The 18,130-nt window shown below is 46.9% G+C and overlaps 1 protein-coding gene across 1 annotated transcript in view; it reads left to right on the top strand.

Moving 5' to 3' along the window:
• The first annotated feature begins 1,883 nt into the window (after nucleotides 1–1,883).
• LOC142587170 (soluble guanylate cyclase 88E-like) overlaps nucleotides 1,884–18,130 on the top strand; it is a 109,844-nt gene continuing 93,597 nt past the window's right edge. Inside the window, exons 1-6 of the mRNA XM_075698059.1 lie at nucleotides 1,884–2,054; nucleotides 3,494–3,801; nucleotides 8,240–8,563; nucleotides 9,239–9,381; nucleotides 12,554–12,683; nucleotides 15,412–15,558. Coding sequence (XP_075554174.1) covers nucleotides 1,892–2,054; nucleotides 3,494–3,801; nucleotides 8,240–8,563; nucleotides 9,239–9,381; nucleotides 12,554–12,683; nucleotides 15,412–15,558 — 1,215 coding nt within the window. The 5' untranslated portion in view covers nucleotides 1,884–1,891. The remainder of the gene's footprint in view (nucleotides 2,055–3,493; nucleotides 3,802–8,239; nucleotides 8,564–9,238; nucleotides 9,382–12,553; nucleotides 12,684–15,411; nucleotides 15,559–18,130) is intronic.

Genomic DNA, 18,130 nt, shown 5'->3' on the forward strand with positions numbered 1-18,130 from the left:
AATTCCTGTATGTTACCAGCTATTTCCTTATTAATCAGGAATCCGACTCCTAGTTCTCGTCTCTCCGCTAAGCCCCGGTAACACAGTACATGCCCGCTTTTTAGCACTGTATATGCTTCTTTTGTCCTCCTAACCTCACTGAGCCCTATTATATCCCATTTACTACCCTCTAATTCCTCCAATAACACTGCTAGACTCGCCTCACTAGATAGCGTTCTAACGTTAAACGTTGCCAGGTTCAGATTCCAATGGCGGCCTGTCCGGAGCCAGGTATTCTTAGCACCCTCTGCAGCGTTACAGATCTGACCGCCGCCGTGGTCAGTTGCTTCGCGGCTGCTGGGGACTGAGGGCCGGGGTTTGATTGTTGTATTCATATAGGAGGTTGTGGCCAAGTACTGCACCAGGGTGGCCAATCCTGCTCTGGTGAGAGAGTGCGTTACCGGTTCTGGTCACCGGGATCAGGCCGCACTCCAGGCCTGTTTGTGCAATTTTCTCAACACACGGTTTTTTTTTTCGGTGGAGAATTGCGCGGCACCGGGATGTGAATCACGGTCCTCTTGCACTGGAGACGGATACTCTACCGTCCCCGTAGGAGTTAAATTAAAAATTGAATTATGGTGTTTTGCGTGACAAAAACCACTTTCTGATTATGCACGCCGTAGTGGAGGACTCCGAAAATTTCGACCACCTGGGGTTCTTTAACGTGCACCTAATTCTAAGTACACGGGTGTTTTCGCATTTCGCCCCCATCGAAATGCGGCCGCCGTGGCCGGGGTCCGATCCCGCGACCTCGTGCTCAGCAGTCTAACACCATGACCACTGAGCAACCACGGCGGGTCCCGCAGGTGTTGTACGCCTCATTTAACCTACAGTGGTGCCCTATTTGATCAGTCAAGGTGGACCAATCTGAGCTCGGTTATACCGCATGGATGGCACTCGGCTAGTGAACCTGGTATTTATGACCTGCACATGTGTGGCCACACATAATTGAGGATATATAATTTTTTTTAGCAGGGTTTCCGTACAGTGATAAAAGGAAGGAAAATACATTAAAAGAAAGAAAAAAAAGGGAAAAAAGGAACATAACATGTGATTTGAACTCGTGATCCTTCAATGTTGCCCGGAAAGGTACATATGGGGCAGAAACTTGCAGGTTGACAGGGAAGCTCGAGAACAAGTTAAAAACCGCGCAAAGAGCGATGGAACAAAGAATGGCAGGCATAACGTTAAGATACCGAAAGAGAGCGGTTTGGATCAGAGAGCAAACGGGTATAGCCGATATTCTAACCGACATTAAGAGAAAAAAAATGGAGCTGGGCAGGTCATGTAATGCGCAGGTTAGATAACCGTTGGACCATTAGGGTTACAGAATGGGTGCCAAGAGAAGAGGAGCGCAGTCGAGGACGGCAGAAGACTGGGTGGAGCGATGAAACTAGGACATTCGCGGGCGTTAGTTGCAATCAGTTGGCGCAGGACAAGGGTAATTGGAGATCGCAGGGAGAGGCCTTCTTCCTGAAGTGGACATAAAAAAAAATAGGCTTCTGCTGATGATGATAGCTATAAGACGCTGCGGTGTGATTTATTATTAGTATAGCACGATGGCACGATACGCGCCTGCAACATTCCGTCTGCCCGCGCGCATCTGCCCAGCGTATTTGACTCGCGAGCCGGGCATCGCGCTGCTGCTTAAATGGCCTATATTTATTGCTTACACGGATGACTATGCGCTAGCAAGGCGAGGCGACACATAACTATTGCATTTACGCGAACGAACTTTCAGTCTTGCGGCGCTGTCTGTTAGCCCCCGGCAGGGGAAATCCGCGAGGCTAGTCAAAGCCAGGTCAAGTTAGCGCCGCTTTGTATTCAACCTGCAGCGGCCGCCATGTACGGCATGCTTCTGGAGAGCGTGCAGCATTACGTGCGGCTCCAGTTTGGTGAGCCGCTGTGGGAGGCGGCGCTTGCGGAGCTGGGCCAGCACAATTTTTCCACACACCTGGTGTACCCAGACGACTCCATGACAAGGCTGGCCGACGCCTGTGCAAAGCGAGTTCCCGGTAAGTTTCTGAACACTGGTGGTCGAGAAGCGTTCACAGTCAAGTGAGGAAATTCAGCTCACTGTACTTGCGCCTGCATGCATGCACTGCTCCTCGCTCGATCCTCCTCACTCATTAACACTGATTCAGGCTCATGAATACAAGCCTAGAATCACTGCAGTGTGTACGTTGCGCTGAATGCGTACCAGTATGTCGTCTGAGATAGATGTAAGGAATTTGCGAGCTGTCGGATGTGAAAGGTAACTCTGTGAGGGTGACTGCTACCACGCTGGGGATAAAAAGATGCAACTTGACATATTCAGAGGCTACCGGCCACATATGTCGGAGCTGTGACAGGAGGTGTGCTGAAATGCTTTTAAACTATACGGAATAGTTGTTTTCTCGACGACAGCTATTCGTACTTCGTGAGGATATTTCTCATCATGCTTTTTTTCTTGTTCAACATTAATCCCTACTTTCGGCGGTAAGAAAAGTGATCTACGTCGACTTCTGAGACGTCAAGAATTATTCTCTCGCCACGTCTCGTCGTTCCAGAATCGGACAACCACCACGCGCCTGTATGAGTAGCTGAAGTGATTATCGGCTGTTGCCACCTATTGCTAGCAAGATACTGATGATGTTTACCTGTGAGAGATGACGTAATTGTGTACTGTAATACTATGAGGGTTAAAAGGACAAAAATTCTTGCCAGGACAATAAGAGCTATATTAACAGTCCGGCACATAACAGCGCCTGCACGTCGTTACGGCGACAGTACCTGGGGCCGAATTCCCAAAGTTTTTTCTCGTAAGTGCTGTTCGCCGTTGGCTGGTCACCTTCGCTATTAATATGTGCGTCATCCCAATTGAATCACATCTCATCTTACAAATAATTCTAGCGTAAGAAAACAGTTTTGGGAAGCAGGGGCTTCATTTTCCGCTGTTGAGCACGAGATCACGAGAGCGACTGCTTGAACTCGAAAACACAGTTGAAGTGTCGCGATATGCCCAGGAAGCCACTGGGGAACATATTGTTTTAATATTTGTACCGGTATTGCACATTTGGTTAACGAACATGTTTCTGCGTAGGTACCCAAGCTGACAGTTTTATGACCGAGAAAACTTAGGCATTAAGAGAGAGCTACACGTTGGTTTTAGCGAGTGCAATTGGGCGCGTGTCAACTACACACTGGACAAAAAAAGCGCAAAGAAAATGTTAGGAACAAAATGTTAGGTTCATACGCGGGAGTAGAGACTCAGGGTTGTTTCTAATCTTCAACTAATCGAAAGCTATCAGCAGCACATTAATGATTGCTAAAAAGAATGCGAAATATCACGCGAAATAAAGCCAAATAACACGATAAGACTAAGCACCAGACTGCGCGCACCTGCGCATCGTCAAGCTAGCCATTCTTCGCGCTCGATCTGCGCATTACGAGGCTGCGCGTATTCCTGCTGCAGGATGGAGCCGCGACACATTCCTCTTCTTCTTCGGGCGATGCTTTGTGCGCTTCTTCAGCCACTACGGCTACGACAAGTTGATCCGGGCGTCTGGTCGTCACCTGCGAGACTTTCTTGCTGGCATAGACAACCTGCACCACCAGATCCGCTTCAGCTACCCGCGCATGCGCAGCCCCTCGCTGCAGCTGCTGCAGGAGCACCGCGGCGGCGCACTCCTCCTGTACCGCTCGTGCCGTCGAGACCTCCACTTCTACCTGGTCGGCCAGCTGGTGCAGGTGGCCAGCACCTTCTACGGCATGCGCCTTCAGGTCGGTGAGATTTCCACCAGGGCGCCTGTTCCTTGCAACCGAGTAGGCGTCGGCCATTGCTAGCCGCAAAATGAAAGAAAAAAAAATGTAACTGAGGAAATCATGACATTAGGATAGTTTAAACGTCTTATAAAACCATTTGCACTGCAATGGTTTATGGGCGTCATTAATGAATAATACAACAGGTGGAGAACCAGGATGGGGCTAGCTACGGGCGGATCTATCCTTGCAAAGGAATGCCTGCCATTCTTCCGCCCGACCTTCTCAAGCTACAAATTGGTCTCGTACTTACCTGTGCTCCCCTCGTGTTGTGCTATTCGTGACATTCAAGCGCAACCAGCTTCATATTTTTTAAACTATTGTTTAGCCGATACAGTCAACCGTCTTTCGGCTGCCAAAGCAGGTATGGTACACTTGGTAAATTAGGCACTAACAATCATAGTCAAGACATTCGCGTCACATTAAGCGTAACTGAAAGATGACAAAATAGCTGAAAATGAAAAAAAAGATGTTTAGATTATATCTATAAACGAGAAGAAAGGAGGTTAACTGAGGGTCCCGATTTTTATTAATCATATCATAAGAAGCCAACAGACACTGACAACAAGGACAACGTAGGGGAAATTAATTGTGCTTAATAAATGAAATAAAGCAACGATAAATTAATGGAAAGGAAAGTGGATGAAAAAACAACTTGCCGCAGGTGGGGAACGATCCCACAACATTCGCATTTTGCGTGCGATGCTCTACCAGTTGAGCGACCGTGGCGCCGTTTCGCCGTCCACTTTCTTGGGTATTAATGTTTCCTAATAGAACCTTGGGAGTGTTAGCCAGCGCCCCCACTCACAGACCTTGGCGGCGGATGTGGGACATCCTTTCTGCCGCAGGCATCACCAGAACGTGATCTTTTTAAATGAAGGCAACCGGTCAATAAACGAGGGTCTTGAATCCGGCAACATTGATGCCTTCAGGTAGCATGTGTGGGTCTATTGAAATAGTGGACAAGTTAGTAACCTCACATTTGAGCAGGTTCCATTCCGCGATCGTATTATAGGAGAGAACGAGTAGCCGTACACATTTGTTTTTGCTTGTGGAATTTGCGAAGTATAATAGGATGTGTTGCTGGGCTACCATAGTTGGTTCATAATTGTACGTTTAACATGCGCAGACCTTAGATGAGACAAGGAAGTAGAAACATGACAAGCATTTATATTGCGTATACATATCATTGTCCCGTCTACGGTCTGTGCTTGTCAAACCTGCAAGTATGAGCCACCTAAGGTAGCCTAGCAGCACGTTCTACTATTTCTTCTGCAGTGGGTCCTGCTATTTGTGTGTTTCCTTCTTGTGTTCAAACTTTTGCATTCATTGGTCACATCGTGGCCACCACTTGTCCTGGACTTCGGTCATTTTGCTTGCGCAAAGATTTTATTTCTGTGGAAATTATTCGCCTTTTTGGACAAGTCAAGCCTTCGATTACACATGCCAAAAGTATCTGTCACATTAGCAAAGTTTTGTCATGCTCACGGCGTGTTGTTCGTCTCATGTTGTGTTGAACATATATATGAGGGTTCACTCTGGTTAGATTGTTGACTATACTAAAAATCATTTTGAAGCAGTGCATGCTGCGGCGATGTTCAAGAATGGTGAGCTTAGAACGATTTCTCAATTCTGTCTGTGCAATGAGAAGCTGACAGCTACAAAATAAGGCGCACATCACGCCGGACGATAAAGCTCGACGCTTGCTGACGTAATAATAAGAGCGCGCTTCAACCCTCACAAAGCTGATCATACGTAAATAGGCTTCATAACAACGGGCTTCGGTCAGTGCTAAGCGTTTCTTACGAAAAAGAAAAAAAATGTAGTAGTTTCGCCCGAAATGCTAAGCATCGATTGCGTTAGCTAATTAGTACACAGCTATATGAAGTAAGGATAGTAGTTTTATCGGTTTTATCAACTTGTAAACATTCGCTTACTAACTAAATAAAAAGCTCGGTGTCACGCGCACTGGTAAACATGAACGCATCTGACTCGATCACCGCGAAAACTCGCTGTCAAAACGCTGGAGTGAGGAAACGCGGCAGCAGCAGCGAGCGAAGAGTATTCGTGCTGCGTCTCCATTCAACGTTAACTAAGGGTCGAAAGCACAGCGCATACAGAGATACCAGCACCCCGCGTACTTTGTACACATCGCAGATCGCTTTGAAGATGAGGCCCGCGCGACCGTGCATATTGTCCACATCGCAGATCACTTTGAAGACATGGGCGCCCACGCGGCGTATGCAGCAGCCGCCAGTAGTGGCAGGCTAAGTCGCATTTTGACCTTGGCTGTGCTTCACGGTCAGCCTGACGGAACTAGGCATTTTCTGCATTCGTACCTGGAGTAGTAGAGCTATCGCCCTAAAAGCACTGTACATCCGGTCTGAGTTTCGAGCTTGGAGAACAAGGAAACCTTTCTACACATAATAGTACATATGTAATCGGTGTTTCTACACAGAATTTCTTGCGGCAAACGCGAAGCTTGCGTGTACTTTCACAAAGTTTTTCACAAAGTTTTTCGTTCGGAAGTGATTTTTATCATTGGCCGCCCGCCTTCGTATATATCGAGCATCAGGATTGGCTTAAATTTGCTCTTACGAACAATTGTGTGTTGTAAGAGATTTTTATGAATACGAGCCCAGGTTAAGAAAAGTCCGCGTGTACTAAATTAATCTTATCCGGCAAATAAGCAATCCATTAATGATGCTTGCCAGATAAAAGAACGGGTTTGCTGTGCAGCACCGCTTTTCTTTGGGCGCACCTTGACTCTCCTGTACCATCATTACTTCACGTGATCACCTCGAGGTTACTATTCCTCGCAACTCTATAAGTGAATGTGTGAATAATCCAGCCAGTCATTAAGTGAGAAAATGAATGAGCTCGGATGGGGTAGACGTCATGCCTGCCTTTGCAATTTTTGGGCGATCGTTAGTACAGCACATCACTGACCAATGTAAAGCAATCAAGCGAATAACCAAAGAAAATTTGACTTCTCGGACCCTGCATAGAACTCTTGTTCACCTGCACAAATCTATTTCTACATATGCCTTGGAATCTGCACTTTCCTTTTCTTTATTGTTTTGCATTGGCCAGTGACCTATTCATGTTTTTACCTGGCCGGATAGTGTTCCGTTGAGCTCTTGATTAAACTTTTGGACTACGTAGGCAAGTTATCGTCGTAATATAATTATAGACTTACAAGAAATCGGCAAATTCTAGAAGAGACGCATGTCATCATTGCCGCCGGCCGAAGGAAAGAAAATAAAGCGTGCATAAAAACTGGCAGGAACGTGCGGCCAGGTCCAAGTTAGAAATACTAGAGAGATTTAGCAGTTTAACCCCTCCGTGATGTGTGATACGTTACTGTAATACGTGATACATTAGGACTACTGCGCATGCGCGTCTGATACCGCTGACTACCGCGCAGCTTATCAGGATGATGATGGTGATGATGAGGATGACTGAAAATTAAAATTAAATTACGGGGTTTTACGTGCCAAAACCACGATCTGTTTATGCGGCACGCCGTAGTGAGGGACTCCGGAAATTTTGACCAATAGGGTTCTTTAACGCGCACCTAAATCTGAGTAGACGGGTGTTTTCGCATTTCGCTCCCATCGAAATGCGGCCGCCGTGGCCGGGGAGGATGATTGAAACGCAACACGATGGCAACTCCCTCACTGGTCCAGACCAGCCGCTTCGGTCCGAATTGACCCGGGCTGCTTGCTCTCCATCGGGACAGCAGCTAATAAATGATAAAATCAGTTATCGATTAGCGCCATCTTGCACTGAAGGCAAGAAACTGGCGATCGTTTATTGATATTATTGAGATCAGTTCTTTGTTTTGACACAGCTAGGCTATGAAGTGGCGGCATCGAGCCAGGAAATACTTTAATCCCTGTCTAGCCCATAGGCGCCACAGCAGTACCTTTCATGATGCGCTGACGATTGTCAATGCTCTAAAAGCCTAATTTTTCACTGCATCATTATTTGTTTCTACGCTCCAGCCGGATGCGCGATAAAACTTTGCACGGGCTAAAACGTTGACCTCTTTGGTCTGTCTAACAGTGTTCCGTGGTTAAACGGAGAATGCACAGAGAGCCTAACGTATCACAGGAACGTATCGCGTACCCCGCAGAGCTAAATTTCTCAATAACTGGGGCCAAATTCCCAAACAAGTTCTTACGCTAAAACTGTTCGTAGAAATAGATGAAAGCAATCGTAATGTCGAACATATTGTTAGCGAAGGCGACCGGTGGACAGCACTTTACAATAAAAGATTTTGTGCATTATACCCTACGTCGCATAGCCATTTACGGCTGGAGCCCGCAGTGTGGAACCGCGTACGTGCTTATGGAAAATGATCAAGGGCAGTAGTGCAGCAAACGCAAATACGCAGGTGCGCGTGCTGAGCCAGCGCAGTACACCGGAGGGTGCCCAGGCGCTGCTGCGGCTGAGCTTCGACAACGCCGCCTTCACGCTGAACGAGCAGCGGCGGCAGCGCGCACAGGAGGGCATCTCGCTTCCCGACGTATCCTGGGGATCGCTGCTGCGGCTCTTCCCGTTCGGCATGCTTGTGGACCGCTGCATGCGGCTCCTGTGGCTAGGACACCGACTGCGCATGGTGTTCGATCAGGGCGGGGAGACCGGAGCCTGCCCCGGTAGACCCGTGCACGACCTTATGCGCCTGCACAGGCCCATGGTGGCCTTCACGTGGGAAAACGTGAGCATTCGTCGGCGTATACAAAATAGGGGTCGTCGATTCTGGGCAGCAGTAACGGGTCACTCAGAATACGTCAGTCAGCGAGGCAGTTAGAAAGCTGAGAGACGGGACAGGGGGCCAGGTTTAACCATGGCGTCCGAGATCAGCTGGCGCGTGGTGCCAGCTGATCTCGCGAGCTGCCAGATCTCGAAGTTGATGGTTTAATAAGGACATTTGGCTTAGACATACTGTTTCGTGAAGAAGAGACGAGTATCGACGTCCAAGCAATGTTTCTGGGCTGCGGAAAGCGCCGTTAGCCATGCATACTATGAACGTTATGCTCTGGTGTTTATATTTATGTAAATGATGACAGTGTAGTTAGTAGTAGTAGTATTAGCAGCAACAGCAAACTTATGTTGTCTCTTGACCCTAAACATGCACCTACTGCCAAGACAAGATCCCGGAAGATTAGGTGTACAACACGTGCGGAAGTCTCGCAAGCATTTAGTACAACTTATTGGCGCACTCAGAACATTCAAGCATGCGCTGAACAGCGAGCCTGGATACTGCTGCCGCCATATGCGACGTTTACACTTATTGGTAATTTATTGTTTAGTACACAAATACATCGTATTTGTGGTTGCTTACGTACCTGAAGTAACGCTGGCGTCCACTTTTCTCTCCCTCGGCCATCAGTTGCTTGCCAATCAGCAAGTCGTGGTGGAGCTGGAGTGCATTTTCCCCGAACAGTCGGCCCTGCCTTCACGTCGTTTGCTGCTCAAAGGAGAGATGCGCTACCTGCACGAGTCGGACGTCATACTATTCCTTGGGGTGCCACTGTGAGTCCGAGCACACGGTTGCTTTTCCCAGGTTAGCGGACGCACGTGTGCTGAGTATTCGGCCCGAATGTCGGTGTATACACTCGACACTCTTGTCGAACGACAGACATCAGCAGTTGAACGGCGACATTTTCGACACTATACAGCACATCGCGTTATACTTGCGACTCAATGTTTATCAAGCACCTGCGCTCATGTGCTAGAGCCCTGTAACCAAGCGCCGGCAGCAGTACAGTACGTGTCTTGTCTCGCAGTGCGATACCTTGGTCGCGAGTACGGACATCATAATTTTCTGTTATGGTGTTTTCCTTTTACAGCTCCATAAACCGCTATTATCGTCTGTAGAACTGGCTGCAGTGTACTTTCTCGCTTTCTTTTTTGTTCCTTGTATTACTACATGCTGCCGCGACGATACCGTTGATCCGACGGGTCGTTCCACAGTAAAGCTTACGGCAGCGCGTTCCGAAAATTCGCGCAATTTACTGCATAGTAAAGACATCTTCTTCGTTTAAGCGGTCCTGCCTGTGCTATCGCTGCTGTGGCCCGAGAAATGTTCGGCGGCATTACGTGTTTACTGTCTTGCGCCCGTGACCTTCGCCTTGCTTGCCAGCTTTAGGGCTGCTATTTCTGAGATGCCCGTGTAAGGCAGCTTATCCTCTGACGACCAATTACTGCCAGAGGATAGGTCTTGCGCGGTAATTGCCCTTGGCACAACGGCTTACGGTAGTTGTGCTGACGGCAGTTCCGTCTCCACTAACGTGGGCGGAGAAACAACGTACAGCAATGAAATCTTTTTCCTCCTAAGCTCCTATCCATCGACGACTTTGTAACTGAGAAATGTCTCTATATTTTGTCGTCATGCTTCATCGTTTTCGTTGCCTCCACGTGGCTATCAACAACTTACGATGGTGGGGCACTTGGGGTATTTGAGCGAAACAAACAAAAATAACTACTTGCAATATATATATCACGAAAATGCGAACAGCGCTGGCGAACTTTATCCTGCATTTCCTCTATTGTTCATGTCCGCGGTTGCTCTTTTCTTGAATGTTTCTTGAATATATATATATATATATATATATATATATATATAGGATATAAAGCCGAATCATTGTAATTTTCAAGCGTATGCAACCTAACACGATTTTCTGGGAGCGAATCCGCGGTAAAACTTTAACGATTCGCGTCTTACGCTAGCTGCCTTGTCACCACGAGCACCGAATTGACACTCATGCGTGTGTCGAGGATGCGACAACAAACACGCGGCTTGTGTCTGTCAGGTATATGAGTGAAAATGTTAATTTCACGAATGCGATTGGCGTTGTTAAATGCACTCTACCACAGTTGCATCACTCAACTATACGACACGATTATATTTATTACTTCGAAGCAACAAAAGCGACTAGAGTAGCCTCATGCATCACGACCCTAGAAGAACCAACGCGTTCTTCTTTCTTTCTTTCTTTCTTTCTTTCTTTCTTTCTTTCTTTCTTTCTTTAACTCCTCTTTCTGTTTACTCTTAAGCCGTAAGTTACGGCCAAATACAAAAAAGAAACTACAGCAGACGTTGGGTCTGGGTTAGTTGATCAGACAAACTAACTCCGATCAATGCCGCTGCTTCTCTTTATTTTTAATATTTATTTTGAACTGTTCGTTATACCCCGCTGTTGCTGACACTTCCACACGCACGAATCAGGAAGAATACGAAGAAGGCAGCATAGCTGGCGTGGGCTAAAGATGCCGAAATATGCTGCTCACGTAAAAAAAAAAGGTAAAGGTTACGGCAAAAGCATTTTTATTTAGAATGGGAGCTGTATGTGAGGCCAGCAATTAGACAAGAGCTGGATGGTATGGTGTCGGTGCGTTTATCTTTCTTGCTCTCCCTCTCTCTTTCCAGAAGACGCCAGCTCTCTGCGCACGCCGCCGTCCCCTCTCTTAGCACCATCTTTTTCTCGGCTTGCCACTCCGGCCTATATATAACGTGTATGAGACACTCCGCGCTTTATTTGTTTCCTCTCTGTGGACGAAATGGAGAACCGAACTCTGTGGGCTTGTGGTAATATAACGTGGCTAGGACACAGTACTGTGCATCGGGGGATATTGTGGTTGGTATAGGCAAACAAATGCCGAAGTACTGTGTTGTGGACTAGTGGGCTCATACCGTATAAATAGTGTGCTGCACCAACTGCAACAACAAAGGCGACAAAGAGATAGGACAGACCAGTCGCATCTGCGTGTTGTCTCTCTGGTTGCATTTCGCGCCGCACACTACTTATTTAAACAAATGCTGCGCAGCATCTACTTTATAGGGTACCTAAGTTTATGTTAGCCAAGCTGTTCAACGAAAACGAAAAAAGATACTTAGAAGACATGGTGCAAGATACGACCTTAAGACCTACAGCATTTTATCGACAAAAGTATGACGACCGAAAACCGTAGGTCTTAACATCGCATCTAGCACCGTGTATCTTCTTTTAATCTGTTTTTGAACAGGTTTAGCCAACGTTAGATGGGTATGCTACATAACCAAATGCGCGCCCCAGCCGAAATCGTCTTGCGTAGACCCTGGCGCTCCGGCTGACGCGCCACGGAGTGTCACATGCCTCGCACGTCACCACGGGACGTAACTATCGTCACGCGCTCTTCTGACGGGCTCGTTCTCGGTTTCGGGCTGGAAAGGAAAAGGAACTCGGTGTGTCAACGTGCATTAAAGGCTTTTTATCCGCTTTGAAAGGTGATCTGTAATGAATTCGCTGTTTGGCACAGACGTACAACTGGCATTAGTGGTCTAAAGTTAAAAATCAGTAAGTTAGTTAACGAATATTAGTTAATTAATCTATTCAATGATTTATCTCAGCGTTTTCTTTTGACCGCTCCTGTGGTAAGCCATGGATGCCCTATGTTTAATAATTAGACAGTCATCGCTGAAACACACCGCATGTCCACTTCAATATGCAAAGCCACTTCAATGAAAGCTGGAGAGCTTGGCCTCGTAGGGCGCCTAAAAAAAGTAAGCCTAACAAAGCACGAGCAGAATAACACATGCAGAGGTAGTACAAAACGTCTGTATTTAAAAATCGGAGCATTAGATGCGCCAAGAAGGACCCATTGTGACAGTTACCCTATTGAGACGCTGTGACAAATATCCCTGCTTTTCATCGCTGGTGCGCAGACTGAGTGGCCTGGACGAGCTGCAGATGGCGGGCCTCTACCTCGAGGATCTGTGCATCCACGACATGACGCGCGACATTGTGCTCGCCGAGTGGCAACACGGCGCCAACCTCGAAGTCTCCTACAGAGAGGTGGGCAGAACAGGGCCTTCGGCGCTCATTGATGTACAAGCATGACTCCATTTCACGGACAAAATAAGAGCGCCACAATTGCTTCCCGACAGCAGCGATAGAATGGGACACGCACCCGCACATGCGTTTCCTTTTCTTTGTGTGTCTCCGTGTGTGTTTTTTTTTTCTAATGTTTTCCTCTCTGTCCTCTTTATAACCCCTATCCCCCATTCACAGTGTAGGGCAGCAAACCGGAGACCGATATCTGGTTGACCTCCCTGCCTTTCCTCTTTATCTCTCTTTCTTTTGGTTCGAACAGACTTCTTTAAAATCGTATGAAGCACATATTAGCGCGATTCCTGTTCAGGGGGATTAGCATGAAGATGTATACATTACTTGCACGGCAAATCACAATGTTTGGGCGGATAATTAAAAAATGTAACTTAATTACACTTATTCACCTTAAGACATATGTCCCCATTTCCAAGCTGAAGCCTAAAGCAGTAGCTCGTATGTCTTCTGAGCAGAAAATTTAAGACTAACATCACTGCGGAGATATCCGTTCTGAAACACATTAACGTTCCAGATAACGGTTTTCCTAAAGCCTTGATCGAGATGATCCTAACTGTAACGTTAATGCATTTTTTAGCAGAGTTCGGGTACGGATTATGGGCTGTGGTTCTATAGTCAGGTTTCTGTTAAGTAGACATGACTTCACTGCTGTTCGGCTCCACAAATGAAACACGACCAGATAAAGCCAACAGGCAAGGAAGGAAGGAAAAAGTGGAGAAGGAAAGGCAGGGAAGTTAACCAGTTTAGCTCAGACGGTTTGCTACCCTACACATCGAAGCCGGAGGGGGGATTAAAGATGGGGAGTTAAGCGAAGGAAAGCATAGGGGTAATTAGCTGTGGTTGAAATGGAACTGTAGAAAATAACGAGGAAAAGGGAAAATGAAAATGGCCAGAAAGATAACACGTCGCCGATGGGAGAAGAACCAAAAACCTTCGCCTTACGCGTGCGTTGCACTACCGTCAATTCGTTCACTATTTTGGGAATTAACGCGTCCTAGATCCTGGGAGCGTTAGCCAGCGCCACTCACGGCCATAGGGGGCGGATGGGGAACATCCATTTTTGCCCGATGGCGTCACGGAACACAGTAACTTGGGAGAGCAGGCCCGCGGCTAATAAACTCTCGGATGCTGGTTAATGGCATCAACGCTGCCAGATTCGAGACCCTTACTGTGAATGTACGAGAAGGAGGGAAACAGAGGGGCTCGAGGGGTTTGTCTACCGCCAGCAACATGTTATCTTTTCGACACGTTTCATTTTATTTTTTCCTGGTTATTTTCAATATTTCAATTTCAACCACAGCCAATTACTCCTATGCTTTCCTTGGCTTCATTGCCTGTTCTCTATATGTACTTGTGATTAACAAAAATCGAGCCCCTTCTCGCAATTGAAGCAACGCCCTAAAGTGAATACCTCATGAAATAATTAGTGAATCTTTTTATCAGGGACCTGAGCATACCGATTTCTAACGCACGTAATTTCCGCTCAGTCATCAAGAAATCCGCTTGGAAAGGCGGAACAGCACAATGAATTTTAACTTTATTAATAGACAAAGAAGGGTGGGGGGCTAAAAAACGCATTTCAAGCGGTATCTGTCCCCCACTTGGCTGTTGCGACGACTTCTTTTCATCGCTCATTGCTACGACTTGTCGCAATGCTCACATTGTCGCTAATCATCACATTATAAGTAGCTCGGAGCTTCAAAAGAGCTGCATTCTGCTAATTCAATGCGGTATACAGACATTGTTAGGATGGATACGGGCATCCGCCGCGGTGGCTTAGTGGCTATGGTGCTGCGCTGCTAAACACGAGGTCACGGGATCAAAGCCCCACTGCGGCTGCCGCATTTCGATGGGGGCGAAATTCAAGAACGCCCGTGTCCCGTTCATTGGGGGTAAGTTAAGAATCCTCAGGTGGTCAAAATTAATCTGGACTCCCCCATTACGGCTTACCTCATAATCAAATCGTGGTTTCGGCAGGTAAAACTCCAGAATTCAATTCCGGAATGGACATGGGCATTCTTTTCCACTAAAACCGCTTTACGTTTAATTCGCTTGGAATTGCTCTTGATGCCCCTAAAGGTCACATTTACGAGGATGATACTGCTGAAAATCTTGAACGTAGAACCCAGCTATGCAGCAAGGGCGATACGAGGTTAGAAGAAATCATCTGCACTGGCACTGAAAGTCTTCATCGCTACTGTCATCGCTCTACAGTGATCGAAGAAACATTTAGACGACTTGAACCCAGGCGCCCGAAGCAACTACGGAAGATATTTAAGATAGCCATTTTCGAAGCGTGGCCTAAAGATGTATGCACGAGAGAGCTGAAACTAGTAATGGCTAGCTCTGGATAATAATAATAATAATAATTAGAAGAGCGCTGGCATTCTGGATTTAGGTTAAGCCCCTTTAATTATCTATACAGCACAAGCTGATCAGTAGCTTTTAACTGTGGATTGCCTCGCCACTCCTGCAGTTAATATTTCGGCACTCAAAAATATTTGCCGCAAGAGTAGGCTCTTACTATATACAAGAACATGAGACGAAGACCAAGCACTTAGCCGTAAAAGTATCGATCCGCTTTAGTGATGCTGCTGCTTTGTTTCATCGAGTGATCCACGTATGTCGGCTCCGCGATTGTTTTGTTACTAAAATGAGCGTAATGCGGCGAGTGCAGCAAGAGAGCAAGAGCCGGACACTGGAGGAGAACCTGGTGAGGCTGGACGCATGGCGCCAGAGGGGCGACGAGTTGCTGTACTCGATGATACCAAAGTCTGTGGCCGACAGGCTCCGCCGCGGGGCCCATCCCGTCGACACATGCGAGGTGCGTGCGTGCACAGTTAGCCGTGGCTCCATATCGAGACTGTGCAGCGATTCTTGTACCCCAACTAGACCCAGAATTTAGAGATGCCGTTCTCTCCCTCTCTGCTCCAATTCTCGCCAACGTTTTTTTCTGGTTATTTCCTGGTTTTAACACGCCTGTCAAGTTGCGAAGGTTAGTTTTTAAGGCTCTAGGCCAGTCTGTGCTCAGATATGGTATTTCAGTTTTTGGTTCCTGCTCACAAACGAAAGTAGATCGAGTGGATAAGTTATTGCATAGGATAGCTGCGGGCATACTGTATGGTACCGCTTATGATTGTTCAGACAATGACGTAAGAAGTAATATTGCAGGTGTTGAGTCCTTATCGGGTCTGTTTGTACAAGTGATACTTCGTAATATTTTCTTGAATCGCCACAAAATAATAAAGAGTAAACCTAAAACTCTAAGAAAAACATACCTTTATCAGTTACCGCGTATATATACGAACTATGGTAAAAAGTGTCCAGAATATTACGTTCCTTTTTATTTTAACCAGTTGCCGAAAGAAATAATTCAACAGCATTCCAAAAAAGAAGCCAAACAACAAATTAAAGCATGGTTACTTCATCCTCAAAATACTTCACAGGTAAACTTGATGTGTACGTATGTTTTTTTTTAAACAGTTCGTATCATTATTTGCACTATTGTCTTGTATGCAAAAAGATTGTGATCTTTTCTATATATGTATTTCTTCACCTTTTCCCAAAGAAATAGCGGGAGATTTGATTTTTTCAAATAGGTTTTTTTTTCTCACGCTACTAACATAGTAAAATATTCATGTTCAGTGTTCGCTTGAAGCTGTTGTGATATGTAGCATATACGTCGTACTTCTTTTGCTAGCAGCGAGCTAGCACCTCATGCCTGACGTGACCCGCCCACAAGCGACTTGCGCTTATGCGGGCAAGATATGTGTAATACGTTGTCAGCTGCTGAAATAAAGGTGTATGTATGTATGTATGTATGTATGTATGTATGTATGTATCGTAGGCAGCCTACGAAGAACGCTTCGAGCCCAAGTTAAGGAACGTTTTAGGCATAGAGCTTCATACAACAATTACCAAGGGGAACTCTGCTAATTGTTGCCGCCAAGCTCTTCTTTTTTAGCTTAATGTCCTACCTATCTTGTTGAGAAAAATATTCGCTGACGATTACGATACTCCCTAACGCGAAATTTGAGCGCAACTCTGCACTTGTTTTTATTTCGCGATATATTGAGGCACCGCACCGATGACCGTACCCACTGGAAGAGCCGCGACGCGCGGCGCCATATATAGACCGGCCATACAGTTGCCGCTTCCCGGCAACTGCAGCTTATGCAGCCGTAACCTTTACTTGGAAACAGTTGCGGCGAAGGCTATATATGCGCGAAGGCGAGCTTTCTGGTTCTTGTTTTTTCCTCCGCGCGGCCGGTGCCCCCGCTTCCGAGCATGCGTGGTTGTGAGGGTTATCTGGTGGGGCTTCAAGATGGCTTCCTACGCTTTTCTCCTCCTGCTTCCGCTGCAACCACCTCCTCCGCCTTGCTCCTCGCGCTCACTTTGCTCTCGCCGTCTTTCATCCGCCGCTGCGCTCCGCGTTCACTCTTTCCTCGTTCGCTGTGCTCGTTCGCTCGGCTGAGCCTGTTTCACATGCAAGCGACGGAGCGGCGGTGGTCGCGGCGCGCAAACGCAGCTTCGTTTCACATGCTTCGTTTTGGCGCGACGCGTGCCGCTGTGATGCACAGTGTCGCTTGCGGAAAGCGCCCGTGAGCCGCGGGTTTCAGCCGTCTTGAAAAGCCGCGCCTTGCTCCATATTTCCATGTTTTGGCGTGCTTGAGCTGCGGGTTTGATCGATGTATTAAGTTGGTGCTCCACTTTCGGGCTTGTAAACCTTGCAAAAAATAAGAACACTGTGTATGGAACGGTGGATACAACTTCTTTTATTCCCATTTATGTCTCTTTTAGCTCTTTATAGGCGACAGCTTAACAGTCTTGTTTAGTAGACGCACACAGAATTAGCCACATGGAAGCAAATGAGTGAGTTGGTTCGTATTTCCGCGATCTAGGCTTGAGGCAGGTGCCCGTCTGCCAACGGCTCTTGTTTTCGAATACCGCAAAGCCTTCGGGTGCCATCTCGACCACCCGCATGCAAGAGGCCCATGGACGGCTTTCAAAGAAGCTCGCGTTCCTTTTCGCCTGTACGCATTCGAGTACAAAGGCGGCAGCACTTGTACACCTCGGGGTAAGTCACCTTTTAACTGAAGAAACATGACCAAACAAAACTACGCACACGCTAGCTCGGAGTTGTAAGGAAGGGAAAAAAGCACCTACACGCGCTGCGAAAAAAACGTATGGATTGCCGTTTCATCGTGTCTGTCGGGGCTATATGTGGTCATCATCAGGAGAAAAGAAGAGGCAAGAAGAAAACAGCACATGGGGACAATTTGGCTCCATAGAATGGAACTCGAAAAAGACAGATGGAAACAAGCAGCAATTCTGAAGCACCAACGAACATGGCCGATTCGAGCGACGCCGACATTTACATTATAGAAGTATGCGTC

Source organism: Dermacentor variabilis, chromosome 1, assembly GCF_050947875.1.
Source record: "Dermacentor variabilis isolate Ectoservices chromosome 1, ASM5094787v1, whole genome shotgun sequence".
Taxonomy (NCBI): Eukaryota; Metazoa; Arthropoda; class Arachnida; order Ixodida; family Ixodidae; genus Dermacentor; species Dermacentor variabilis.